The 27,477-nt window shown below is 39.9% G+C and overlaps 1 protein-coding gene across 2 annotated transcripts; it reads left to right on the top strand.

Annotated features, from left to right (window-relative positions):
- Positions 1-26,328, top strand: LOC109001151 (WD and tetratricopeptide repeats protein 1). Of its 2 annotated transcripts, none has more exons than XM_018978302.2 (20): positions 1-226; positions 1,750-1,818; positions 2,341-2,418; positions 3,667-3,801; positions 3,897-3,998; positions 4,131-4,259; positions 5,129-5,244; positions 5,337-5,454; positions 19,502-19,607; positions 20,741-20,886; positions 21,040-21,210; positions 21,297-21,407; positions 22,052-22,163; positions 23,484-23,830; positions 24,022-24,112; positions 24,525-24,620; positions 24,725-24,795; positions 24,871-24,989; positions 25,467-25,572; positions 25,991-26,328. In XM_018978302.2, exons 1-19 carry the CDS (start codon positions 155-157, stop codon positions 25,546-25,548), a joined length of 2,271 nt encoding a protein of 756 aa, XP_018833847.1. In that variant the 5' UTR covers positions 1-154; the 3' UTR covers positions 25,549-25,572; positions 25,991-26,328. The 2 variants fall into 2 exon arrangements, with proteins under 2 accessions (XP_018833847.1, XP_018833848.1); XM_018978303.2 differs by having other exon boundaries at positions 25,939-26,328.
- Positions 26,329-27,477: the final 1,149 nt, after the last annotated feature.

Below are 27,477 nucleotides of genomic sequence, written 5' to 3'. Positions count from 1 at the left end.
GTTTATTAGGATGCCCGGAAAATAAGTAAAGAAAAGAAAAAGAAAAGAAAATACGTATACACATACCTGTAAAAGGTTCGGAACCGCCTTCTCCAGGAGCTGATTACAGCGGTTGTCGGACTCGATTCCGTTAGGGTTTTCCGGTGGTACTTCAATGGAGTCGTTCGGTTTTCGCGACGGCAACATCTCCGAATTGCTTGAGACTCGTCGCTTTGATGCTCGCCAAGTACTTTTTTTCTCATACAATTTTACCAAATCGTTGATTTTTTTTATCCGTCGATCGAATTCGATTTTTATTTTTTGCTTTTGAATATTCGTACCAATTAGCGCTGCGTGGGGTTTGATATAGTTTTGTTGTGAAAAAGACTGATGGGTTTAATTTCTCATGGGCCGAAGAAGTGATTGAATTTCTTTGAAAAACTTGTTCATCGGTGATGGGAGTTTTTAAAGTTTTTCATTGCGTTGTAAGGTGCTTATGGATACTTCCAGTTCTTCATCTGTTTGGAAGTGTTTTACACAATTAGGATGAATTGCCGGGACAATAGATTAGTCATCAATCATCATATTTAAGGGAGCAACTCGCATCTTTTTAAACGACGTGTTTGAAACACCGGTCCTTTTGCGACCTCGTAATGTGGGTATGGTCATGATTGAGTGCTAGAAAAAAATTTGGTACCCGTTTTAACAAACACCAGTCCTTTTTTTTTTTTTTTACTTACAGTATCTCTAGTGGTGCTTATATATATATTCGGTACCGTTTTAACTATCCAAAGATGAGAGATTTTCCACTTTTAGTACCTCTACTGGTGCCTGAAATGCCCCTGCTGAATTTTACTGGTCAGAGAGAATTTTACTTCTTGCAAAAATTCGAAACAAGATGAGGGAAAAGCATACTAGTGCTGTTCATTTTGCACTAAAGTTATCGTTTCTAGGGCAGCTATACTCCTCTTAAGACCATCTAGAATACGATGGTGCAACCAATTTCGTGTGTTTTGGGTTGAGAGTTGGTCACTGATGTGTTTTACGCTGGTGAAGGTTTGAACACACGTTATTGTATCGCCTAACGTGATATTTTCCTTATATTGTGTTAGAACATAAATCAAATGATTAAATTCACCTATTCTCATTAACTTAATTTTTTGAGACAATTAGTGATTTAACATGATATTAGAGCAAAACTCCTGAGTTTGAACCTTGACTTCCCACTTTATCCCCCATTTCAATTAAATATTCTATGTACTGGGACAATTTAATAATATAGAGTTTGACCTACAAGTGAATGGAATTAGTATATACATTTAATCATTTAATTAATCTCTTCCCATCAACTTAAGCTTTTGCGACATTTGGTGTTAAACATATTTGATCAGACTTTTTAGAAGATAAAGAAAGGAAGAAAGGATTTTTATACATAAATTAATCTCTTAATGGTTTTTCCAATAAATTCAAGTGATGAAATCCATATCAATGTATCTTTTATCACAAAAATTATTTCTTTTAGAGAGATAAATTTGTTGATTTTTTTTTTTTTTTTCTGTGTAAGGATCTCTGGCTTTTATGCTTTTGTATGTACTATCTTCCTTGACTTGCCATATTTTTTAAATTTAAGGAATATCAAAGAAAGTTCATGATTTATGCCATATTTCCACTTGGGGCATTTATTTTAATTAAGATTGGTTTGCAATTATTATTTGATAGAGGGTTTCCGCTTTTCTGAAGGTCTAAGAGAATATTTTGGTCTCTATATAGGTTGTTAATCACAGTTTACAGATGCACTCATCATTTATACGGAGGCTCTCCCTTGAAAAAGTAATGGAGGTTAGTAAGATATTTAGTATGTAATGTTTTCATTGAGTGATGCGTGATCATGGTTTATACAGCCGTATTCACATCGTTTCTTTTGTATTTTTTTTCCTTGTCATCTATTAATTTGAACCTGAATTTCTTACTTTTCTTTATGATCCTTGCAAAGTATGTGATAGATTCTAAAGGTCCCACATCCAAATTCTGGGCAATTGAGTCCCATTGTTAAAACAAAATGTAGGGCCAGGGCCATAACAATGTGAAAGTTTAAGGCAGCTTAAAATATGAAACACCAAAATTAGGCCAACTCCAAATCATTTTCTTCTTAAGGATTCCAGTAGATTTTTCATGTGAAAGCCCTTGCTAATTTATGAATTCTCGGACCCTAGGATAGCGATTACCAACATAGTGAGTCATGCTAAGGATCCATGGCACTTTTATTATTCTGTGTTATCTAGTGTTTGGAGTCTTTGTTTCTACCAAATATTAAATAATAACTAGTTGTCACCTCTTCCTTCCTTTCTGTCTGTCTCATAGGGGCATCAAGGTTGTGTTAATGCTGTGGCTTGGAATGCCAAGGGTTCACTTTTGATATCAGGATCAGATGACACAAGGGTATGATGCTTTTATATTTGTAATTTGAAACTTACTCTATTGGTTGATAATAGGTAAAATTGTGTTTCTCTTAGGCTACATTACACTATGTTAATATTTTTAATAATCTTGATGTGAGTAGCATGTGTTGAGATGTGCTATGCATGACAATATTTCATTTTCAAGAGTGTGATCTTATTCCATGTGTAATTATGGTTCCTAAATTTCTACATTGTTGTATTGATACCTTCTCAGGATGTCTTCCTCTGCGTGTGTGCGTGTGCGTGTGTGTGTGCTTGCCCGCACGTGTGTTTGTTTGTGTTCCCCTTCTCTCTAGCCACCAATGGGCTCACACCTACAATTGATAAAAATAAGTTTGCTACAATCTTTGTTCCATGATGTTATTGTTGCTAAGACTATTTCTCAATTGATGAGTAAAACACTCAGTCGATATTATGTTGGACTATGTGCAATTAGATGTACTTTTAGTCTACCCTACAAAATTTTAGGGCAATCAGTGCCTCGGTATTTATAATTTTTTTTAATGTCCAACACTTTCCCCTGGGGAGTTTTCATTCCTCTTAAGTATGCCTTTTTATCTTCTCTTTTCCTGCTCTGTGACTTATCTGGCTGGTGAAGTGAATTTCTAGAGTTCTAATATTTTATTATCTACTTTCGCCAGAATAAATGGTATGCCCAGTGTTAATTCACCTTCTAAGTGTGGCATGGAATATGGGCTATGCCTAATTATGAGGATCAATAAATTTTATTAATCATCAAAAAAAGTATGGCATGGAATACATTTGGAACTTTTTTTGAGATGTAACCTGCGATGGAGACACACACTCGCACGTGTCAAAATTTTAATGCTTTTCCTTGTTCTACGCACTACTTTAATAGTATCCTCTTGCTCCTTGGGTTCTTTTCTTTTGTTTGAAGTTTAGCAGATTCAAGAGGTCAGCCGAGAAAGACTGAAAGAACAGAGTGGCTTGGGGTGGGTAGAGGAGAGCCCTTATGTTATTATTGTATTGCTGTAAACTCTAGTGGATACGAGGGAGGGTGAGGAAAATGCGAGTTTTATGACTTGCGTGACCTTATCTTTGAACTTAAAACTATGAACTTATGGGTGTTTTTGTTCAAATAAATTAAAGAGTGATAATGAGCTGATCGACTCATCAGCTGGGGATGCCAGTTTTTCTACACCCTTTCTCCAATGCTTGTGTACACATAATTTTTTCATGAAATTATTGATGCTTTGTTTCCATGCAGCTTAATATTTGGAGCTATTCCAGTCGGAGTCTTTTGCATTCTATAGAGACTGGGCATTCTGCAAACATATTCTGTACAAAGTTTGTTCCTGAAACCTCTGATGAGCTTGTGGCCTCTGGAGCTGGTGATGCAGAAGTAATTTTCAAATCATTTTATATGTTTATAGGCGAGTTTTGTTTTTGTGCTGTCAGATTTTGCTGGTGAATTGCACTTACTGATTTTTTTTGCAGGTGCGGTTATTTAATTTGTCTCGCTTAAGTGGGAGAGGACCTGATGATGTTTCTCCAACTGCAACATATCACTGTCACACAAAAAGAGTTAAAAAATTATCTGTAAGATATTTGTTGGAAATCATTGTAAAGAGAGTTTTTTTGAAGCTTTTGCAATTTTTATAGTGGTGAATATTAACAGTGAGTTGCTTTCCTTTGCTTCTAATAACTTCTGCCAGCCTTTTTTGGTTGAAGGTTGAGGCTGGAAACCCCAACGTGGTATGGAGTGCTAGTGAAGATGGGACTTTGAGGCAGCATGACTTTCGAGAGGGCACATCTTGTCCTCCGGCCGGATCTTCTCGTCAAGAATGTCGCAATATTCTAGTATGTGACCTATACAGTTATGTTTGCACATTCATCTTTTATTACAGAAAACATCATGACATCTCCAATTGCCTTTGTTGAGAACTGAGTTTCACAAATGTCACTTAAAAGATTTCATAGTAGCCTATTGTAGCAAGGGATGTTCATCTGACTAACTGAACCCTCGACATTTCTGGTTATTGCTTCATGCTTGATATAGAGCTTACTTTCCATATTGCAAGTATTGGCTCTATCCTATTGTCTTGTGGAACTGTTGCTTTTAGTTATGTGTATACTTTTCGTTCTTGCCCATATTAATACTCTGGTTGGAATAAATATTACATAGTTGTTGACATGTTGTCGACCATTTGAGTAGGATTTTTGTCTTGATCGTGACCTAAATGCACTTTGGCTTTTGTGAAATTGTGCTATTGCTAAGAAATCTGGATCCCTATGAAGTTCTGCTTTCTAAAGTTCAAGTGATTACACAGCCCCCTCTTGTTTACTTCTATCATGGTACACTCTAAAATGAACTTCAAATATTGCAGAGTTATTTTATTGTGCAAGTTTTCATGAAACCAAGAATGGGAGGGATCTTCTTGGGAACCAATTTGAGAGACCTTGCTTAGTATTCCCATGGCCACCAACTTGATCCCTGATTCAATAGGCATTTATCCACGTTGCAGTTGCCATTGTTTTTGATGGGCAGCTACCTTTATTTTTGGCTTGTGTGAGTAGGTGTACACATTGGCACCAAAAATATGCTTCTGGTTTTGTCGACTTACAAATCTTTTTCATTCATGACTTTGAGGTGCTTTCTGTATGGACTTGGTGTCCTCCAATTTAATGCCTAGCAAATCATTGCTTTTCCCATTTAAACTTGATGGCAGCTTGACTTGCGGTGTGGAGCAAAGAGGTCATTGTCCGATCCTCCTAAACAAGTCTTAGCTCTAAAATCTTGTGATATCAGTTCCACTAGGCCTCATTTGCTCCTTGTTGGTGGGAGGTATTTATTTTTGCTGAATTCTAATTTGCATGTTAAAAATTTTCCCACGATTCCTCTTCTAACAGATTTCTGATTGCTATGTGTTTTTGCAGTGATGCATTTGCACGTTTATATGATAGAAGGATGCTGCCTCCACTGACCTCCTGTCAGAAAAGGATGTCACCTCCTCCTTGTGTTAACTACTTCTGCCCAATGCATCTCTCTGACTATGTGAGTTTAAGAGTTCTTTCTGATTAGTCTTGCATCATATTGTTTTTTTTTATTAGTAAACAAGGTTTATTACTCCAAGAATAGGCCTAGCCCAGTATATACAAAAAGCAACCCTGACTAGGAGGGTGCAAGGGAAATAAGAAAATCATGAAGGGCCATGCCCTTGAAATCAACAGCATAGGACCAAGTATATAATGTGGTATAAAATATAGCTATAAGTTCCTCTAGCAATCTCTCATTGTCCTCAAATGTCCGTGCATTATGTTCCTACCATAGACACCACATGATACACATAGGAATCATCTTCCAGACTGTTGAAATTTGATGTACCCCTCCAATACTTGCATCATATTGTTACTGGTGCTAAAAATAATTGCTGCATTGGTGTTTGCTACTAGTTTTTTTTTTGATAAGTAATCAAAGATATTGTATTCATAGAACTAGGCAAGGCCCAGGTACACAGGAAGTATACATGAAAAAGCCTAGCTAGAGGTTACAATAGAAAGGAGAAGATCATGGACACTAGATCCGTTACAAACTATAGCCCCCGCCCATAGGAACAATGACTTAAAAAAGAAAGCTTTAAGCTCAGCCAAAGTTCTCTCATGATCATCAAAACATCTAGCATTTCTCTCACTCCAGATACACCAACACATGCATATCGGTACCATTCTCCAAATTGCCGCTACCTGAGAATCACCATGGAGGCCTCTCCAACTTGCTAGAAAGTCCACCAATCTACTAGGCATAACCCAAGACAGGCCGACTCTAAAGAAGACATCATCCCATATAGCCTTGACCACCTCGCAGTGTAGAAGCAGGTGATCAACTGACTCTCCATTCTTTTTACACATATAACACCAATCTAAGACAACAACCCGACGTTTCCTCAAATTATCAGTAGTGAGAATCTTGTCCAAAGAAGCTGTCCAGACAAAGAAAGCTGCTTTTGAAGGAGCTTTCGTCTTCCATATGCTCTTCCACGGAAACATTGACAAACCGGGGTTCGTGAGCTTATGGTAAAAAGAACTGACAGAGAAAGTACCTTTCTTAGAAAGATTCCAAAGTATCTTGTCTCCGGAACTGCCTGAAATACTTACGGAATATAAAGCCGCAAAGAACTTCGTAAAAGACTCCAGTTCCCAATCATGAGCTGCCCTAATGAAATCCACATTCCACTGAGGGGCTCCATTTGAAAAGATCAAGATATCAGCAATCGAAGCCTCCTTAACTCTAGCAAGAGCAAAGATGGCAGGGAAGGTATCTCGTAAACAGTGGTTGCCACACCATATATCAAGCCAAAAACGGACACGCGAACCATCACCTACCACAAAATGCTCATGATCCCGGAAGGTCCCCCAACAGCTTCTGATGTTTTTCCACAAACCCACTCCGTGAGAACCTCGTACCTCATTCGAGCACCAGCCTCCCCAAGCTTCCCCAAACTGAGAATCTATAACAGACTTCCAAAGTGCCTCCCTTTCATTTTGGTACCTCCACAACCACTTACCCAAAAGAGCTTGATTGAATTTCATCAAGTGGCGAATCCCCAACCCTCCCCCCGATATTGGGTTACAAATTGTAGACCAATTAACCAGGTGGAATTTGAACTCTTCCCCCAAGCCACTCCATAAGAAATCCCTTTGAATATTCTCAATGCGATTAGCCACCTTTACAGGAAGCAGGAACAAAGACAAAAAATAGGTGGGTAAGTTAGAGAGAGTGCTTTTAATCAAAGTCAACCTACCACCTTTCGACAAGTAAAGCCTCTTCCAAGCAGCCAATCTACACTCCACCCTTTCGACTACATCGTTCCAAATCCTTTCAGATTTAAAAGACGCTCCCAACGGTAAGCCGAGATACTTCAAAGGAAGTGAAGATGTCTTACAACCCAAGGTGGAAGCTAGAATCTCCACATCAGGGGCAGCCCCCACTGGCACTATTTCTGACTTTGCAAGGTTAATGCTCAAACCTGACACAGAAGCAAAGCAAAGGAGAAGCGCCCTCAAGTCTTGGACTTGTCCAAGATGAGCACCACAAAAGATGAGCGTGTCATCAGCAAATAATAAATGAGAAATGTGGAGATTGCCATTTCCCACCGAGAAACCATGGAGCAACCCACCATCCACCAGACCCTCAATCATCTTACTGAGTGCTTCCATGACAAAAAGGAAGAGAAGAGGAGAAAGCGGATCTCCCTGTCTCAGACCACGAGAGGAGTTGAAGAAACCCACCGGCGATCCATTAACCAAAACAGAGAAACGAACTGAAGAGATACAAAATTCTATCCATTTCTGCCATTTCCCCCCAAAACCGCATCTTTCTAGAATGTAAAGGAGGAACTTCCAATTAACATGGTCATAAGCTTTCTCCATGTCTAACTTGCATAACAGCCTAGGTTCTCTAGACTTCAATCGACCATCCAAAACTTCATTTGCAATGAGAACCGAGTCAAGAATTTGTCTACCTTTGACAAACGCATTTTGCGGTTTCGAAATAAGTCTTTCCACCACCGAGGTTAGTCTTTTAGCTAACACTTTGGAAAGAATCTTATACATCCCATTCACAAGACTAATGGGGCGAAAATCTCACATCCGTAGACCCCACCTTTTTAGGAATGAGGGCTAAAAAAGTGGCATTGAGACTCTTTTCAAATCTAGCATTAGAATGAAAATAAAAAAAGACTTGCATAATATCCTCCTTGACCACCTCCCAACAAACTTGAAAGAAACCCAAAGTAAAGCCATCCGGACCAGGAGCCTTATCACTTGCCATACCTTTGATAACACTGCCCACTTCCTCTTCTGTAAAAGGCCTTTCTAGCCACCCTACGCACTGCTGGTCTAATGTGGAAAAAGATAAACCATCTACTCTCGGTCTCCAATTATGCTTTTCAGATAGTAGTTGATGAAAGTAATGTTCAATATGATTTTTGATAACCATCTGATCCGAAGAAGCTACCCCATCTACCAACAGTGTATCAATAGCGTTGTTCCTCCTGTGAGAGTTAGCCATCCTATGGAAGAATTTCGTGCATTTATCCCCTTCCTTAAGTCAGAGAACCCTTGATTTCTGCCTCCAAGAAATCGCCTCCATCAAAGTAACCCTTTCAAGATCAGCAACTACCTGGCTTTTACGCAATTTCTCAGGTTCAGAGAGGATTCTAGCCTCCTCCTCACCTTCCAGACCCTGTAATTCCTCAATAAGAGAGCGCTTTTGCTGAAATACATTGCCAAAAACTTGCTCATTCCACTGCTTCAGGTCCTGTTTCAGCGCTTTCAACTTTTTTGTCAAAATAAAGCTTGGAGAGCCTTGGAAACTGTATGAAGTCCACCATTGTCTGACCCTGTCTACAAAGCCGTCAGTTTTAAGCCACATATGTTCAAATTTGAAATACCTTCTACTCCTTTGGATACCTCCACAATCTAAAATGATGGGGAAGTGATCGGAACATAAGCAGGGTAATCTTCTTTGAGCTACATCCGGAAAATGAGACTCCCAATCGGAGGTAAGTAGGAATCTATCGATCCTCGACCAAGAAGGAATATCACGGTTATTGGACCAGGTAAACGTGCCTCCTGATAGAGGAATATCCATAAGCTCCTGTTCTGAAATGAAATCAGAAAAATCCCTCATAGCAGCAGTGATGTGGGAAGCTCCCGACCTTTCGCTAGGAAAGCGCGACGTGTTAAAGTCCCCCCCAATGCAACTTGGTAGGTCCCACCAACTAATGATCCCCGCCAGTTCTTCCCACAAAAATCTTCTCTCAGAATCAAAATTTGGGCCGTACACACCTACAAAGGCCCATTTGAAGCCGTCTTCAAGATCAACGAAGGAGCATGCAATCGAGAAATTACCCACACCCTCTTCCACCCTTTCCACCACCCTTGTATCAAACATAATTAGAACTCCCCCGGAAGCTCCTCTTGAATGTAGATAAGACCACCCAACATGTTGCCCCCTCCATAAGTTTCGAACTACTTGTCTTGAGATAACTTCCAACTTAGTCTCTTGTAAGCAAATAATATCCCCTTTCCATTGGCGAAGTAAATTTCTGACTTGGAGTCACTTATTAGGATAATGTAGTCCCCTCACATTCCATGATATTTTTTTCGGCTTCATGGGACAACCGGTTTACCCCTCCCCTTACTACGCTCCCGAGTAGAGCTCTTTTCACCCCCATCCTCTTTCATAGCCCAATCAAGCCTTCTGAGCTCTCTATTCCTTTTTTTTGCCGAAGCCACAAATTGATCGGACTTGGATTGGGCATTTGCAGCCTCTGTAGCTGTAAGAAGGGCAAAAAATTCAGCTTCAAAATCCCCATAAGAAATTCCTACCATATGCTTAATGTCCATTGCTCTCTGAACAACCCAGTCAGACACATTGGGATGAATAGAGAAAATTGGAGTTGGTTCAAACTCCCCCTCCCTGTTGTCAGAAAACAAAACCATGGTACCAGCATCATCTACCAATTTCAATCCTGAAGAACCAACCAATTCCGGTATAGAATCCTCCACCAAAGAATCAGGCATAGGGACAGGGGGTGCCGGTTCCTGAGCCACCACATAAGGTGGAGGCCCATCCAAGAGCACCCCAAGTTCCAACAAACTTTGTACAGGGCAGTTGACAACCTCGGGAGTTGCCGAAACTTGGGATAGCAACTCTGTGGTTGTCGTCTCCCCCACAGAGTCCACAGAGGGTACCGGCGGCGTTATCTGTGCCACCAAAAAGGGTGGTGGCCCATCTGAGAGCTCCTCGAGTTCAACCAAAGGTTGCGCAGGGCCAAACGCGACCTCGGGGGAAGGCTCTTCTTGGGAAGTCGAAACTGATGCTGCCATCGCATGAGTCTTCGACGTCAGGGAGACCGAAAAATTCTGCTTCAAGGAAGAATCCAGCGAAGGAACGACTCTGAACAGCTTCGGCGAGGTATTTTCCTCCTCCTCCGACACTAACTCCGTCTCCCCAGAACTCTCCGACAGACCCACTGCCACCTCCGACGAGATCTCCACCCTCGCTGTCGACCCCTGACCCTCCGCCGATAAAGAAACTTTGGAGGGGGCGTTGCTGCAAGGAGCCCTGCGTCTCCATGCAACCGACGGGCCCTGGTCCTGAGAACAGGCCTGACCCGAAACGAAGGGCCGAAAGGCCACTGGGCAGCTGGTCTGCTCATGAGGCCCAACAGAAGGCCTCTGGATCTCAGGGATGCAGGCCCGCGAAGAAGACCCAACAGATAGCTTCTGGGCTGCTTTAGGGTAGGCCTGCGAGTGTGGCCCAACAGAAGCCACTCCTTTGCCCTTAGGCCCAGCATAGTGAGACGGCCCATAGGAAGGGCCTTCTCCCTGGCCTGTTGCGATAACCCTCTCCCTCTGTAGTGACTCCTCAACACTGCGTTTTATCATTTCCATATTAAGAAGTAAACCCCCCACTTGCACCTCCATTTCAGCCATGGCATGCTGCAGAGTTGACAAACTTGACCCTGACAAATACCTGCCCACAGACACCTCCTCACTGTGCCACGCCTTCTCCAGACTTGACCCCTCTGTAGGTTTTGGAGCTCGAGACAAGGCCTCTTTGTACGAAGAGAGAACGTGATGTCCCTGCGAAGAAGGAGGAAGCGGCATCCATGAAAGGCACCCTCTGTTTTTTCTTCCCAGGACAGAGGATGTTGCAGAAACCTCCTTCAGCAACCCTCCAAAGTTCCTCCAACCAGCCCCTTCCCTCCCTTCCGGGATCACTAAGTAACCACGTCGTTTCTCTTGGCCAAACTCCGACAAAGAGAAAAATCTCCCGTGGGAGTTACGATGCCTCTGAAAAACCAACACTTGGGAGCCATTTCTACGAGTTCTGATGAACTCAGAGAAGCCCACACAAGCTACCCCTTCCTCCACCATGGCAGCCAACCATCTCAAAGAGTCTTGATCAATGGAGATGTGATTCACAGCGCGACAACTGCTCTCAGTGATTCTCCACCACCTTGTGTTCAACTTTTTGAACTCGAAACACTTCTGATCAATAACATTCATACTAGTTGATAAAAGGATGCTGCCACCTCCTTGTTGCAACTATTTCTGTACTATTATCCATAAGAAAAGTAATCTAGGATGCTTTAAGATTTTCATTTTGCACTTTTATTCTCATTGTGATAACGATTCTTTTACAAAAACGTTTTGCCAAATAGATGTCTTCATTAGATGTTGATTCATGTAGATGTTTTAGTGTCTAGTGGAGATGTTAATTAGCTCTCTCTCTTTTTTGAGTTGGGGTTTTTTTCTTCTTCGGGCTTGTAGATGAGAACAAAAAGCATTTTGATGAAAAAATTGAATGTTTATTACCACATATGGCTTTGGCTTGTTTAGTGGATTTTGTTTTGGTATTAGTCAGTCAATCTTTACAAACTTTGTTAGAATCTTTTTTTTTTTGATAGGTAATTAAAGATTTTGTATTCATAGAAATAGGTAAAGTCCAGGTACACAGGAAGTATGCATGAAAAAAAAGGTCTAGTTAGAGGTTACAATAGAAAGAAGAAAGTCATGAACATTAAGACCGTTACAAACTATAGCCCCCGCCCATAAGAACAATGACTTGAAAAAGAAAACTTAAAGCTCATCCAATGTTCTCTCTTGATCATCGAAACATCGAGCATTTCTCTCCCCCCAAATACACCAACACAAGCATATTGGGACCAATCTCCAAATTGCCACTACCTGAGAATCGCCATATAGTCCTCTCCAGCTTGCGAGGAAATCCACCAATCTACAAAGCATTACCCAAGACAATCTAACTCTTGAGAAAAAATCATCCCATATAACCTTGGCCACCTTGCAGTGTAAAAGCAGATAATGAACTGACTCCCCATGCTTCTTACATGTACAACACCAATCTAGGACAATAACCCGTTGTTTCCTCAAATTATTTGTAGTGATGGGGGGGCTGACAGCCTCAGGCAGTTTGGGAGTGGAGTCCTTGCCACCGTGCGACACTGCTGCAGTTCCAGACAGTCTGAAAACGCCGAGGAACATGTCGGGAGGGTCACCTCCTCAGTCGGAAGCCCATATACAACTTGAGGAGCATCTCGAGCTCTGTTCTGAAGCTTTGCCGTGCCATGAACTGAGTTACATGGTTCCTGGCGATGAGGGGGCACAGGTGGATGTGGGGGATGATGATGGGCATTCCCAAGGAATGAGTTGTGAGGTAGTGATGGTCCCCGAGACTCAGTTTCCCACCAGTAATACTATGGTCGAATGGGAGGGCAGAAACTTATTTGGGGAGGATGATAGGGGGGTGATTCCTAATATGCTGTGGGCTTCTAGTGATGGGGAGCCTATTCCGTTAAACCGTTTACTACCAAAGGAATCGAATACTGCGGATTGGATGCTTCAAAAGGTGAAAGATATGCATCACTGGATAGGTATGGATTGTGTGGGTTATGAGGATCAGTTTTTGGCTTTACTAATTGCCATTGATGCGGGGCATAAACAGTCAAAGAAACCAGGCTCAAAAAAACAGCGGGAGCTCAAACGCCTAACTTGGTCATTAAATTACGAAGGAAGCTCGAGCCGGGAAAGATCAAAAGGGAAGGGGCATGCATTTTCCTTATGAAGCCAAAAATTGTGTCGTGGAACGTTCGTGGGTTAAATGAGTTGAATAAGCGATTTCGTATAAAAAACTTGTTACGAGAGTGGAGGGCGGACATTGTATGTTTACAAGAAACCAAACTAAAAAGTGTTTCTAGAAGATTAATCCGAAGTGTTTGGAGTTGTACTTATGCGGATTGGGTCTTTCTTGCTTCTAATGGGGCATCGGGTGGTATCCTAGTGATGTGGGATAAACGAGTTGTTGAGAAAGTGGAGGAGTTTGTGGGGGAGTATACATTGGCATGCTCTTTTAAGAGTGTGGCAGATAATTTTGCGTGGGCTTTTGCGGGAGTATACGGTCCAAATGTAGACAGCGCAAGACGCTTACTATGGGAGGAACTTGCTGGGTTGTATAGCTGGTGGGAGCTCCCTTGGTGTATAGGAGGGGACTTTAATGTCATCAGATTTCCCAGTGAAAGATCGGGTGAGAGTAGGATGAGGCCAGCAATGACAGAGTTCTCAGATTGTATTTTTGATTTGAACCTGTTAGATATTCCTCTTTTGGGGGGCTCCTTTACTTGGTCGAATAATCAGTCTTGGTCCCGGTTAGACAGATTTCTAATCTCACCGGAATGGGAGGTTCACTATCCGGAGGTGTCCCAAAAGAGAATGCCACGTCTGTGCTCGGATCATTTTCCTATCTTGTTGGATTGTGGTGGCATTAAAAGCGGTCGCCGATACTTCAAGTTTGAAAACATGTGGCTGAAAAGTGAAGGTTTTGTGGATAAGGTTAGAGAATGGTGGTCTTCTTACCAGTTCTATGGTAATCCCTCATACATCCTAGCCTGCAAATTAAAAGCTTTGAAAAATGACCTTAAGCTTTGGAATTCACAATCTTTTGGAGATTTGGGGGAGCGAAAGAAGCTTATGGTGGAGGAGTTACATCAGTATGAGCTGAATCTCGAGGCTAGAGCCCTGTTACCTGAAGAATTGATGCGTAAAACAGAGCTGGTTTCAGAAATAGAAAGAGTACTCTCCTTAGAGGAGATTTCTTGGCGCCAAAAGTCGAGAGCATTGTGGCTGAAAGAAGGTGACCGTTGCACAAAGTTCTTCCATAGAGTTGCTAACTCTCATAGAAGAACTAATACCATCGAAATGCTAAATATTAATGGTATGGAGTGTAAGGAGGCCCCTGTGATTAGCGATCATGTGGTGGATTTCTATGAACAACTACTTACAGAACATGAGGAATGGAGACCAAAGTTGGATGGCCTCGTCTTTGACACTATTGAGCCCCAAGAAGCCTCTTGGTTGGAGAGACCTTTTGAAGAGGAGGAAGTGTATGAGGTAGTGAGACGTATGAATAAAGATAAAGCTCCAGGTCCAGATGGTTTCTCGATGGGTTTCTTCCAAACTTGTTGGGAGGTGGTGAAAGTGGACATAATGAAGGTGTTTAGGGAAGTATCCTCGGTTGGTAAGTTTGAAAAAAGCCTAAATGCTACTTTTATTGCGCTAATCCCGAAGAAGATTGGAGCGGTGGAGGTTAAGGACTTCCGACCCATTAGCCTGGTGAATGGGGTGTATAAAATTATTTCTAAGGTTCTTGCTAATAGATTGGGGGTGGTGTTGGGCAAGATCATCACGAAGCCACAAAATGCCTTTGTTAAAGGGCGACAAATCTTGGATTCAGTCCTCATAGCGAACGAGGGGTTGGATAGCAGACTCAAGGCTGGATCCACAGGGATTATTTGCAAACTAGATATGGAGAAGGCATATGATCACGTAAATTGGGATTTCCTCTTGTACTTGTTGGGGAGGTGCGGTTTTGGGGCTAGGTGGCATTCTTGGATGAGTTGGTGTATTACTACGGCTAGATTCTCAGTATTGATAAATGGTTGTCCTACAGGCTTTTTCAGTAGCTCTCGTGGCCTAAGGCAAGGAGATCCTTTGTCCCCACTTCTCTTTGTTATCATTATGGAGGCCTTGAGTAGGATGATATCGGCGGCGGTTACGCATGGGTTTATGGCTGGTTTTCCAATTGGCGATCCCAGCAGGGGCATTATTACCTTATCCCATTTACTCTTTGCAGATGATACACTCCTATTTTGTGAGGCAGATCGTGACCAGTTGAGGGCTATGAAGGCTTTGTTATTATGTTTTGAAGCAGCATCAGGCCTGAAAGTTAACTTTGACAAGTCAGAGTTAGTGCCAGTGGGGAACATGAGCAACACAAGCCAGCTAGCCAGTATTCTTGGGTGCAAGGTAGCCTCTCTTCCCATGACCTACTTAGGATTGCCATTGGGGGCTGCAGCTAGGGCCTCATCCATATGGGACTCAGTCATTGAGAAGATAGAAAGAAAATTGGCAGGATGGAAAAGACTGTACTTGTCGAAAGGTGGTCGGTTGACTCTCATCAAGAGTACCCTTTCTAACCTTCCTACATACTTCTTATCCTTGTTTCAATTGCCTGTAAGGGTGGCGGCTCGGATTGATAAACTGTATCGTGATTTCTTATGGAGTGGGATAGGGGATGAATTCAAATTTCACCTGGTTAGTTGGGATAAGGTGTGTAGACCAATCTCATCAGGTGGTTTGGGTATAAAAAATCTAAGAACATTCAATCGGGCTCTACTTGGAAAGTGGCTATGGAGGTATAACACGGAGACAGAAGCCTTATGGAAACTGGTAATTGATTGTAAATATGGAAGTCTATGGGGGGGTTGGTGCACTGAAGAGGTAAATGGGGCCAGTGGTGTTGGAGTTTGGAAACATATTAGGCGTGGATGGGGGGATTTTAGTAGTCATGTTAAATTGGTGTTGGGGAGGGGTTCTTGTATTAAGTTCTGGAGGGACACCTGGTGTGGGAATGAGGCTCTAAAGGATGCATTTCCAGCAGTTTTCCGAGTGGCACGCAACCAGGAAGCTTCAGTTGAGGATCTTATGTTTCTATCAGGAGACCAAGTGCAGTGGAACATCACGTTTAGTAGAGCGGCACAAGACTGGGAAGTGGACATCTTTGAGGCTTTTTTCAGCCTGGTTTATTCTGTGAAGCCAAACAGACAACAAGCTGATAGGTTGTGGTGGACTCCTGCGGGTAAGGGCATCTTCTCAGTTCGTTCCTATTATAAGTCCCTTTCCCGAGCCGTAAATAATTCATTCCCATGGAGGAGGCTTTGGCGAAATAAGGCGCCCCCGAAAGCGATCTTCTTTACATGGACAGCAGCGTTGGGGAAGATTCTGACTACCGACAATCTGAGGAAACGCCGGATAGTTATACTAGACTGGTGTTGCATGTGCAAGAGATCTGGTGAGTCAGTGGAACACCTCTTGCTACACTGCGAGACAACTAGAGCCTTATGGGTGGAAGTCTTTAGTCGGATAGAGTTATCTTTTGTTATGCCGGCCACTGTGGTAGATCTACTAGCCAGTTGGACACTTCCAAGAGGAGCTCAACAAATCAAGGAGGTGTGGAAAATGATCCCGATCTGTATTATGTGGTGTATCTGGCAAGAACGCAATGATCGGACATTCGAAAACAAGGAGCGGTCTTTGGAGGAACTTAGAGCTCTATTTTTCCGTACTTTATGTCTATGGGCCATTGCTTTAGATTTTAATGGCCTGAATTTTCATGACTTTCTAGTTTCCCTTATGTCGACCTAGATAGGTCTTATCTCTTGTATATCACTTGTGTACTTGGGTTATTGCCTATCTCTATTTATATAATATCGATTACTTATAAAAAAAAAAAAAAATTATTTGTAGTGAGAATCTTGTCCAAAGATGTTGTCCAGACAAAGAAAGCTGCTTTTGAGGGAGCTTTCGTATTCCATATGCTTTTCCACGGGAACATAGACAATCCGGAGTTCTTGAGCTTTTGATAAAAAGAATTGACAGAGAAAATACCTTTCTTAGAATGATTCCAAAGCATCTTGTCTCCGGTGCCCCCTGGAATACTTGCGGAATATAATGTCGCAAAGAACTCCGTAATAGACTCAAACTCCCAATCATGAGCTGTCCTAATGAAGTCAATATTCCATTGAGGGTTGCCATTTGAAACGACTAGAAGTTCAGCAATCGATGCCTCTTTTATTCTAGTAAGCGCAAAGATGGCAGGGAAGGTATCTCGTAGACAAAGGTTACCACACTATATATCAAACCAAAAACAGACACATGAACCATCGCCTATAATAAAATGTTCATGTCCTCGGAAGGTCCCTCAAAGGCTCCTAATATTTTTCCACAAACCCACTCCATGAGTGCCTCGTATCTCATTCGAGCACAATCCTCCCCAAGCTTCCCCAAATTGTGAGTCTATAACAGACTTCCATAAGGCCTCCCTTTCATTTTGGTACTTCTACAACCACTTACTCAAAAGAGTTTGATTGAATTTCATCAAGTGGGGAATCCACAACCCTCTCCCAGAAATTGGGATAAAAACTGTTGACCAATTAACTAGGTGGAATTTGAACTCATCCTACAATCAACTGCATAAGAAATCCCTTTGTAGCTTCTCAATGCGGTTAGCCACCTTAGTGGGAAGCGGGAACAAAGAAAGAAAAGTGGGTAAGTTTGAAAGAGTGGTTTTAATTAAAGTCAACCTACCACCTTTCGACAAGTAAAGCCTCTTCCAAGCTGCCAACTTGCGCTCCACCCTTTCGACTATATCATTCCAAATCCTTTCAGATTTAAATGAAGCACCCAACGGTAAGTCAAGATACTTCATAGGAAGCGAAGATATCTTGCATCCCAAGGTAGCATCTAAAATCTCCACCTCGGGGACAGCCTCCACTGGCACTATTTCCGACTTTGCAAGGTTGATGCTCAAACCTGACACAACAACAAAACAAAGGAGAATCGCCCTCAAGGCTTGGACTTGTCCAAGGTGTGTACCACAAAAGATAAGCGTGTCATCAACAAATAACAAGTGAGAAATGTTGAGACTGCCATTCCCCACAAAAAAAACCATGGAGTAACCCACTGCCCACCAGGCTCTCAATCATCTTGCTAAGAACTTCCATGACAAATAAGAAAAGAAGAGGAGAAAACTGATCTCTCTGTCTCAGGCCACGAGAGGAGCTGAAGAAACTCACTGGTGATCCATTTACTAAGATAGAGAAACGAGCTGAAGAGATGCAAAATTCTACCCATTTCTGCCATTTGCCCCCAAAACCACATCTTCCAAGAAGGTAAAGAAGGAAATCTCAGTTGACATGATCATATGTTTTCTCCATATATACCTTGCAAAGTAGCTCGGGTTCTCTAGACTTCAATCTACCATTCAAGACTTCATTTGCGATAAGTACCGAGTTAAGGATTTGTCTACATTTGACAAAAACATTTTATGGCTTCGAGATTAGTTTTTCCACCACCGAGCTTAATCTATTTGCTAACACTTTGGAAAGAATCTTGTACATCCCATTTACAAGACTAATGGGGCGATAGTCTCTCATACTCTTAGACCCCACCTTTTTAGGAATGAGGGCTAAAAATGTGGCATTGAGACTCTTTTCAAATCTAGCATTAGAATGAAATTCATGAAAGACTTGCACAATATCTTCGTTGACCACCTCCCAACAAACGTGATAGAAACCCAAAGTAAACCCATCTGGACCGGGAGCCTTATCACTTGCTATACCTCTGACAACATTGCCCACTTCCTCTTCTATAAATGACCTTTCTAACCATCCTGCATTTTGCTGGTTTAATGTTGAAAAAGACAAACCATCCACTCTCGGTCTCCAATTGTGTTCTTCAGTTAAAAGTTGTTGATAGTACTATTCAATGTGGTTTTTGATTACTATCTGATCCGAAGAAACTGTCCCATCTACCATCATTACATCAATAGCATTGTTCCTCCTGTGAGAGTTAGCCATCCTACGGAAGAATTTTGTGCATTTGTCCCCCTCCTTAAGCCAAAGTACCATTGATTTCTGTCTTCAGGAAATCTCCTCCATCAAAGTAACCCTTTCAAGATCAGCAACTACTTGATTCTTGCAAATTTTATCAAGCTCTGAAAGGTTTCTGGCCTCCTCCTCCTCGCCTTCCAGACCCTGTAGTTCCTCCATAAGGGAGCGCTTCTGCTGAAACACATTGCCAAAAACTTGTTCATTCCATTGCTTCAGGTCCTGTTTCAGCACTTTCAACTTTTTTGCCATAATGAAGCTTGGAGATCCTTGGAAACTATAGGAAGTCCACCATTGTCTGACCCTGTCTACAAAACCATCAGTTTTAAGCCACATAAGCTCGGAGAGCCTTTAGAGCCTTGTTAGAATCCTATTATACTCACTTTTTAATCTACTTAATTTTATCTTCTTCTTTTCTTTTCTTAATTTAAAAATATATTTTCTGTACATTTTTTTTGCTTTGTTTCATAAATAAGCCATCATATAAGACTCAGAGCTACTTTTATTTAGTATACCATTATAGTTAGCATAGTTTTGTTTTGTAAATTACTTTTTTCCCATTTTTTCCAGGGATTTCCAAGCTTGCACCTCACTCATGTTACGTTTAGTCCAAATGGAGAAGAGGTTCTCCTTAGTTACAGTGGAGAGCATGTGTACCTCATGGATGTAAATAATGGTATGCTTATCGTCTTAAAATGCTTAGCTCCTATGCCATTGAATCGTTTGATTAAGAGATATTTATCGTTTACTGTCTTTTATTGTGAGAAGCCTCCCCCCATCCCCCTGCCCCAAACAACGTTCAATTATGTTATTTAGGTATCCACAAAAAAATGCAGGGACAGAAACAGTGTGCCTGAAACGTAAACGTGCTTAATCTTGCGCCTTATTGTTGTACTGATAATCATATATTGTGATATATTCTTAAGATATGTCTTTGATCATTAATACATAAAAAAGGCAGTTATGTCTTAAGAGCTTGAAATCTTCAACTTGGTCTTGTTTGGTTTGAAAAGGTATTGTAAGTACTTATAAAATTGTGGAAGTGTTCAAGAACCTTGCTTTTGCACTTTTTAAATATTTCTTTTTATACAAGAACATATCATTTTGCCAATTCATGAATTACATTTGTATATTGCCTTTTTTTTTTTTTTTTTCTAATAGGTAATCAAGAAGTATTATTCATAGAAATAGGCAAAGCCCAAGTACACAGGGAGTATGCATGAGAAGCACCTAGTTAGCATTTTCTATTTTGCTTTCCTGACTCAACATCCTTGTGTATTTATTTGTTTATGCTCAAGGGAGTGGAGTGTGGGATATTTATATTTTTTGAAGATTAATTTTAACACACGTCTTGTGCTTTGAGCTTTCTTCTTTTTAGAAACTTACTGTTATTTTTGAAAGAAAAAGTGGGTATATAGGTATACTTTTTTATGTTTGTAAACCTTTTTGCATGGATACAGTTTTAGGCATTGGAATCTGAAACTTACTGGCTTCAATCCTTTCATTACTGGCCGTTTTGAATTTCCTGAAAGATTTTAAAGTTTTGGACCGAAAACCCAAATGATAGCACCTGCTTCACATGAGTGTTACCCTAAATGTGACTCAGCACTTATCTGTTGATGTAAAATGGGCGTCAGTTTGGTCGACTAAGTGCAATCCGGTCTAGGATTTGAATGTGTTGTAGTTTATATGTGCATAATGATGTATTCATAGTTATAACATCATTGTTTTTAGTGTTCTTTTTCTCCTGTAGTTTTTAATGTCAAATTAGCAAAGTTTAAAGGTTATATGTTATTTTTGAATTCACAGCTGGCAGGAGTGCTATGCAATATACTTCAGGAGATGTTTCGAAGCTGATGAGTTTCACTCCAATCCTCAATGGGGTAGAATTGCGGCCAGCAGTATCCAATGTCTTCTCAAGCTGTCTTCACAGAAAAAGCAATTTTGCTGCATTGGTCTGCATTTTTACTTATTTATTAGTTATTTGAATATTGTGTTACTGCTCTTTGTATATATATATATGTCTTTCAATTTAGTAATGGAGAAAAAAGAAAAGAAAAGTGTGTTGTGCTGATTATGTTTTAGCTTGTCTGACATGGTTGTTTCAGCTTGACAAGTGCAGGAAACTAATTCAAATTGCAGAAAAAACATTAGAGGAGGCGACAAATTATTTCTATGGAATTGAGGCATGCAATGAGGTTTTGGATGGATATGGTCATGACATTGGGCCCAAGCTAAAGCATGAATGTCTTTGTTTACGTGCTGCTCTATTGCTCAAGGTTATTTAATATGTTACTTGGTTGGAAGTTCAGTCACATTCATTTCATAAATACCTGTATATCATCTGTTTTTTCTCCTTCTCCAGCGGAAGTGGAAAAATGATGCTCATATGGCTATAAGAGATTGCTACAATGCTCGGAGGATCGATAATTCCTCTTTTCAAGCACTTTATCATATGTCTGAAGCTTTATCACAGGTAATTTTAAGTACTTGCTGCAACTGACTGTATGATCAAAGCATATTGTTCGAGGTGCCCAAGCAACTCCTCTGACCTGAATGCTTGCCTATTTGTTGCTCCAGATTGGCCACAGTTCATTAAATCCCATCTGTTTGTCTCTCGATGCTATATTTTCCAATATATATCACAAATCATTACATTTAAAAGTAGGTGTTTTCAGTTACCAGAGCAGCATGAGTCAAAATTATCTGTAGTGAAGATCTTGCAAAGCTAGGTCATTGCATATAAATTGTATGCAAGCTTTTGAATGCCATTTGCAGCTCTTAAGGGTTTAAAATTTCACACTATTTATTATAGTCTTAGTTTTCATAAGAATCATTGATATTTATAGTATAGAGCATCCAAATTCATAGCATTCTTTTGGTCTAGGTAAGCCATAAATGAAATTTTGGTTTTGAGTTTTATGCTGGACTGTGGTCTGAGAGAATACACCTTGTCTTCTAGGCATGTGATTTTTTTTTTTTATATAATTCAAACTTTATATATTGTAAATGGCATAGCCCAAGTACACAGGAAGTATACACAGAACGTGAAATGACTGAATCTGCCTCTTTAGTTGTTTAGGGAATTATTTTTACTTCCTAACTCTTAGTTTCTTGCAGTTAGGCAAACATAAAGATGCTCTTGACTTCGCAAAGGCAGCTCAATTTTTGGCCCCATTAGATTCTGAAGTGGCAGAAAGAGTGGAGAATGTCAAAAGGGATCTTGTCTCAGGTTTCTTCCATGCTATGTCTTCTACATTTATTATTAGTAGTTGGTGCATCACATTTGTCACTGTTAATGTGTTTCAATACATTTTTACTAGTATTACCATAGCATAAAAAACTTAATTTCATTTTATCCTTGTCTAACACTTTATGCCTATTGTCCTGCAAATAGGGTAACAGTCTTATTTTGGTAGTTTACTAATAATGCAAGTCAAAACTGATTATAAGATAGTTATTGGGTATAGACATGTGGTACTTCTATCATATCATAGTATAGTATGCCATGTCCTTAAAATATATATATTTTTTATTGGCACTGGGTGTCCGGGAACAGTGTCCCGACTAATCCCGGGGGTGCACAGGCCCTCGTGCAAAGCAAGGATAGAATATGTTGTAGCAATTGCATATAACAAATTGAACTGTTTTCTTTTGATAAGAATAGGACCAATAAATTCTGACATGCCAGTTTCGTTTCCCATATATTGAACTTTTTTTTATCAGTTTTGAAATCTTTTTGATCAGTATGCACTAATATTTTTTTTTTTTCTCAAAGCAATCCCCTCATCTTGATAAAAGCACTATACTTTCCAGCTTTAACCAAACTTGAAGATTTTTAGCATTACAGTGCATTTTAACTTGTAACAATGTGCTTAGGAAATTATTACAATATAACAAGTCCCTAGTGCACAGAAAAAACTGATTGTGCCAAGTTGACAGTGAAACGAAACCATGCAATATCCATATAAACCCCTATCCAAAAACCTTTCAATCAAATTTAAAACTACTGACAGGATTTGTATATATATATCCTTTGGTGACGTTTCTGATCATAAAAACTAGTAATTTTCTTTGTAAGTTTTAATAAACATGGGAAGCACGTGTCATGAATATGCAATACGATAGTCCAGAGACTTCCTCCCCACATGTTAGTTTTTGTATATACAAGAACCTGAGCTCAATGCAGCTCTTGGAAAGTGTTTCAAAGATAATACGCCCCTTTTATTTTTAAGTTCAGATCATCATGTAAGGACAGGTTGCTTTATGTCTGCTAACTCATGACTAAAGTTGCTTGTACGTCTATCGTGGTTCTATGGAGGCCATTGATGTTAATTTTATTACAAGGATAATTAACCCAAGCTCAACCATCATGTGTGATAATACGTAAACACTACTACAATAAAGACGTTTCCTTTTAGGTTCTTCTGTTGTTGGTAAGATGTTGGGCATATTTTTTGTTTGACTTGAATTATATAAGTACCATTGAGGGATATTTTTAGAATAAAGTTTCATGGTTTACGTAAATCTAACTGCATGATTACATAACTAGTTGAAGCTGAAAAAAATAAGGCAAATGAGGGAATGCCAAGGTCTGAATCACGAGGTGGAAGAATACTCTCGTTAAGTGATATACTCTACCGATCAGAGGTTAATAGTGATGTTTCTCAAGATGGTCCAGGATCTGAAAGAGAAGATTCTGATTACGATGAGGAATTGGAGTTGGACTTTGAAACTTCAATATCAGGTGATGAAGGACATGATGTTGAATCAAACTTTCTTCATGGGAGCGTAAATGTGAGATTTCATCGAAGAGGTGATTCATCTAGAGAAAGTGCTGGTGCAAATGGTATATGTGGATCACCTTCATCATCACAAAATGACAGGATACCTTATCAGGTTTGCCATTTCTCTTGCCAACTAATACACAGACACAGGTTCATTAAATGAGCTGGCCTTTTTTTTTTAATTGGTTGCACCAAAATTTTTAAAGTCCTATGTTCTCTTTGTTGTCATATGCTACATAATTATTATTTTTTTTTATTCATCTTGCTTTGCCCATTTTGTTTATGTTTTTGTTTATACTGCAGCCTGAGGCAGCAATTGATATGAAGCAGAGATATGTTGGCCACTGCAATGTCGGAACTGACATAAAACAGGCCAGTTTTCTTGGCCAGAAAGGTACTTTTCTTCTGCTGCGGTCATTATCATCAGTTAATACCATGCAAGTTAAGTTTGAAATGTTAATAGTGGGACAAAGTCCTTATTGACAATCACACTTTGATACCATGGTGATGTTAAGTAAATAATGTTTCATTGGTGAAAAGCCTAACCCCCCCTCTCCCTCTCCACACCCTCTCCGTTAATGAAATTGCTTGTCTACTTACTGAACTGCATCACTTTTAATATTCAATGTTAATGTTGATATCTCCACCGGTTATTTCCATGTCCTTCTTGAACCTATATATGACAGAAGATTTTGTTTCTTGCTTAGTGTAAATTATTGGTTATCTTGTATGCTGTGATTCATGCATCTTCATGTTCAAACTCGTATAGTTTTTCTCCCCTGTTAACTGTTTCTATTGATTTACAGGTGAGTATATTGCTAGTGGAAGTGATGATGGTAGATGGTTTATCTGGGAAAAGGAAACCGGTAGACTGATAAAAATGCTTCTTGGAGATGATTCTGGTAATGCTTTCCCTCAATCCAAGACGAATGGAGTTAGTTACCAACTATAGTAGTCTCTTTGATTAATTAAGTTGTCTGATTTTTTTTTTCATGTCTTCCCATAGTTGTGAACTGTGTCCAGTGCCACCCATTTGATTCTTGTGTGGCAACTAGTGGGATTGACAACACAATAAAGGTAAATGTGATGAGTAGTAGTATTTTGGGTGGAGTAGACGGATTATTTCTGAATTTTGGTAGTTCATTGTTCTAGATATGGACTCCAAGTGCTCCAGTCCCATCTATTGTAGCAGGTGGAGCAGAAACTGCTGATGTGCTGGTTGCCATGGAAAACAATCAACGCAAATTATGCCGCAATCGTGAAACTCTCCTGTAAGGCTCTAGAATCCTTCTAGTTGAAAAAGTATTAACATGTTTTTTTGTTTTTGAAATACCATTTTATTCTTCCTGAACACTTTCGCATGCCACCATGTTATTTTGGATTGAGTTGAAGTGCATTTCACACATTTGTGGTATGTAAATGCTCCCTCTTACACCATGTTGAAGGGAATAAAAAAAGATGAAATACAAAAATTTGAAACTATTACACGTACCAAGATCTGGGGTTAATATATGTCACTTCATCTTCCTATGCGTATATGTAGGATGTGGTTTCAGTATGTGTTTATCATTAAGAGAGAGAGGGGGGGGGGGGGTGTTAGGTTTGAAGATGCAGACCACAAAAGCCTGTGTGAGCATATGATATCATACAATATTACCCTGAAAAGACTATCTTATGTTGATTTCATTCTTCTTTGCACGACTTACAATGGTTATATTTACCTGGAAGAATTACATTTTAATGTGCAGGCCTTTTGAACTTCTTCAGCGGTTCCGGAGGCATGAGTTTACTGAAGGAACATTTCATCCGTTTGAGTGTACTCAGAGCTAATCAGGTTCCTATTGAAGCATGCTTGTAAGTAATCCATTTTCTCTGTTTGTTTGTCCGTGTTTGTTGTATGCTTGTTTCTAAGTACTTTTATCTAAAACTTTACAGTAGAAATTATCTGTACATTCTCCGAAGGAGAATTTATTTACTTGTGACGAGTAAATTAGAATTTGAAATTTGAACCGCCAAAATATGGTGCTTTTATGCTACACATATATGTTCTATAACTTAAAAATGATAGTTCATGTGCGAAATCATGATACAAAAGCAACGGGTCGATTTACGAGATATCCATATTGTGGACCCTGGAGAGCTTTGGATTGGTTTATAGAATTGTCAACGAAGATGTTAAATTCCAGACCATTATTGATTTCTACTTTTATTTCATGGCAGATGCTCTGTTTAAGTGTATATTAAGTGATGGTGTTTCTGCATTGTGTATAAGGTTGTGAAGCGTCAGATATAAGCAAGCCATTGTCGGTAATAGGACATCATCCTGCAAAAATAAATTGAAATTGACTGAGCCGCCTTGATCCCTGGTTAGCTTCGAGCTTTTTTTGTCCTTTGTCATAAATTACTGCTGTTGTTTGCTCTCTCTCTCTCTCTCTCTCTCTCTCTCTCAAATCTTTACCCTTCTATTTGGTAACATATATATATTTGAAATTTTCTTGTATAGTTGTATTTTCTTTTTCTTTTTTGTTTGTACAGAATAAGAGCACAAAAATCGTCATTTGTGTTTTATTGTTAATATATTCTCTAGAACATGGTGCAGTTATCATTTACAGCGTAACGGTGTTCCTACGTAGTATGTTTAATACTCATATTTCACTTCTATATTCAGAATTTCGTGACAACCAAAGTTGAATTAGTTTGGTATGTTTGAATTACCTACTCTCTTTCATGTGTGCTTCTATGCTGGCACAATAAAACATGTAGCACAGCATAGTTGAAGAGATCTTTTTGGAGTCTACTACTACCAACTATTACTATTGATACGTAATGGCTGAAAATTTCCTTGTAACAATAAGCTCCATTGGAAGCTGAATCAGTAAAAATGCCAGGGGCGCTATGCTACGGAACCAACAAAGAGAGAGTGAGGTGAGAGTTTGATGCAAAAATAGTCAAAGAACTCTAAGGGGTTCGCTCAAGTGGTAAAGACTTTGGTCTTGGTGGTATTCTCCGTCCAAAGTTCAAGGTTTGAATCCTATTGGGTGTAAACAATCTTTAGGGGCCATATGACTGAGATTTTCTCCTCGAATTACTCAAGGTACACTTGTGAAAAATTCTTTGTCGAGGACTTGTGCATTCTCGGGATTAGTCGGGATACTATTCTGGACGCCCGGTACCAATAAATAAAAAATTAGTCAGAGAATGAGATAATAATGTAGTTTAAATCAATATTCCTATTAGGAGTTTATGCGTGGTGTTCAAAATCTCAAGCCCTCTCACATCAATTACGGCAAGTTATTGTAGCACAGCCCAAAATACCGGCAATTTGCTGCCCCTTTTTCTGGATCCTCACTTTGTACACGTGTTCACGGGTGCTTGCCTATTGTCGTTTTTGTGCTATTTTATTCTCTTGGTCTTAGGTCTATAGAGAATTTAAAAAATTACTCATTAAATTGTTGTGGCTTTAAATGGTACGATTAAATCTATACGGTAACTTTATGATTTGACATATCAGTTTCTAATGTAATTTTATGCAATTTTTTTTTTTTAATTGATAGCATTTCCTTTATCTTATTTAACTGTACATCGACTAATGCACATCATAGCTTAGGTCGTGCTATTAGATTAGAGAACTGCCAATAGGACTGGAGAGGCTTGGCTGTATGATTCTGACCAGAAGTGGGCGTTGAGTGTTAACTTAAGAGAAATGCTTTGGGTCCTGAATTTATTAAGAGAAATGCTTTGGGTCCCGAATTCGGGATC

The sequence above is a fragment of the Juglans regia genome, chromosome 8 (assembly GCF_001411555.2).
Source record: "Juglans regia cultivar Chandler chromosome 8, Walnut 2.0, whole genome shotgun sequence".
Taxonomy (NCBI): Eukaryota; Viridiplantae; Streptophyta; class Magnoliopsida; order Fagales; family Juglandaceae; genus Juglans; species Juglans regia.
Note: the sequence above shows the minus strand (reverse complement) of the source record. Positions and strands in the feature narration are given on the sequence as shown.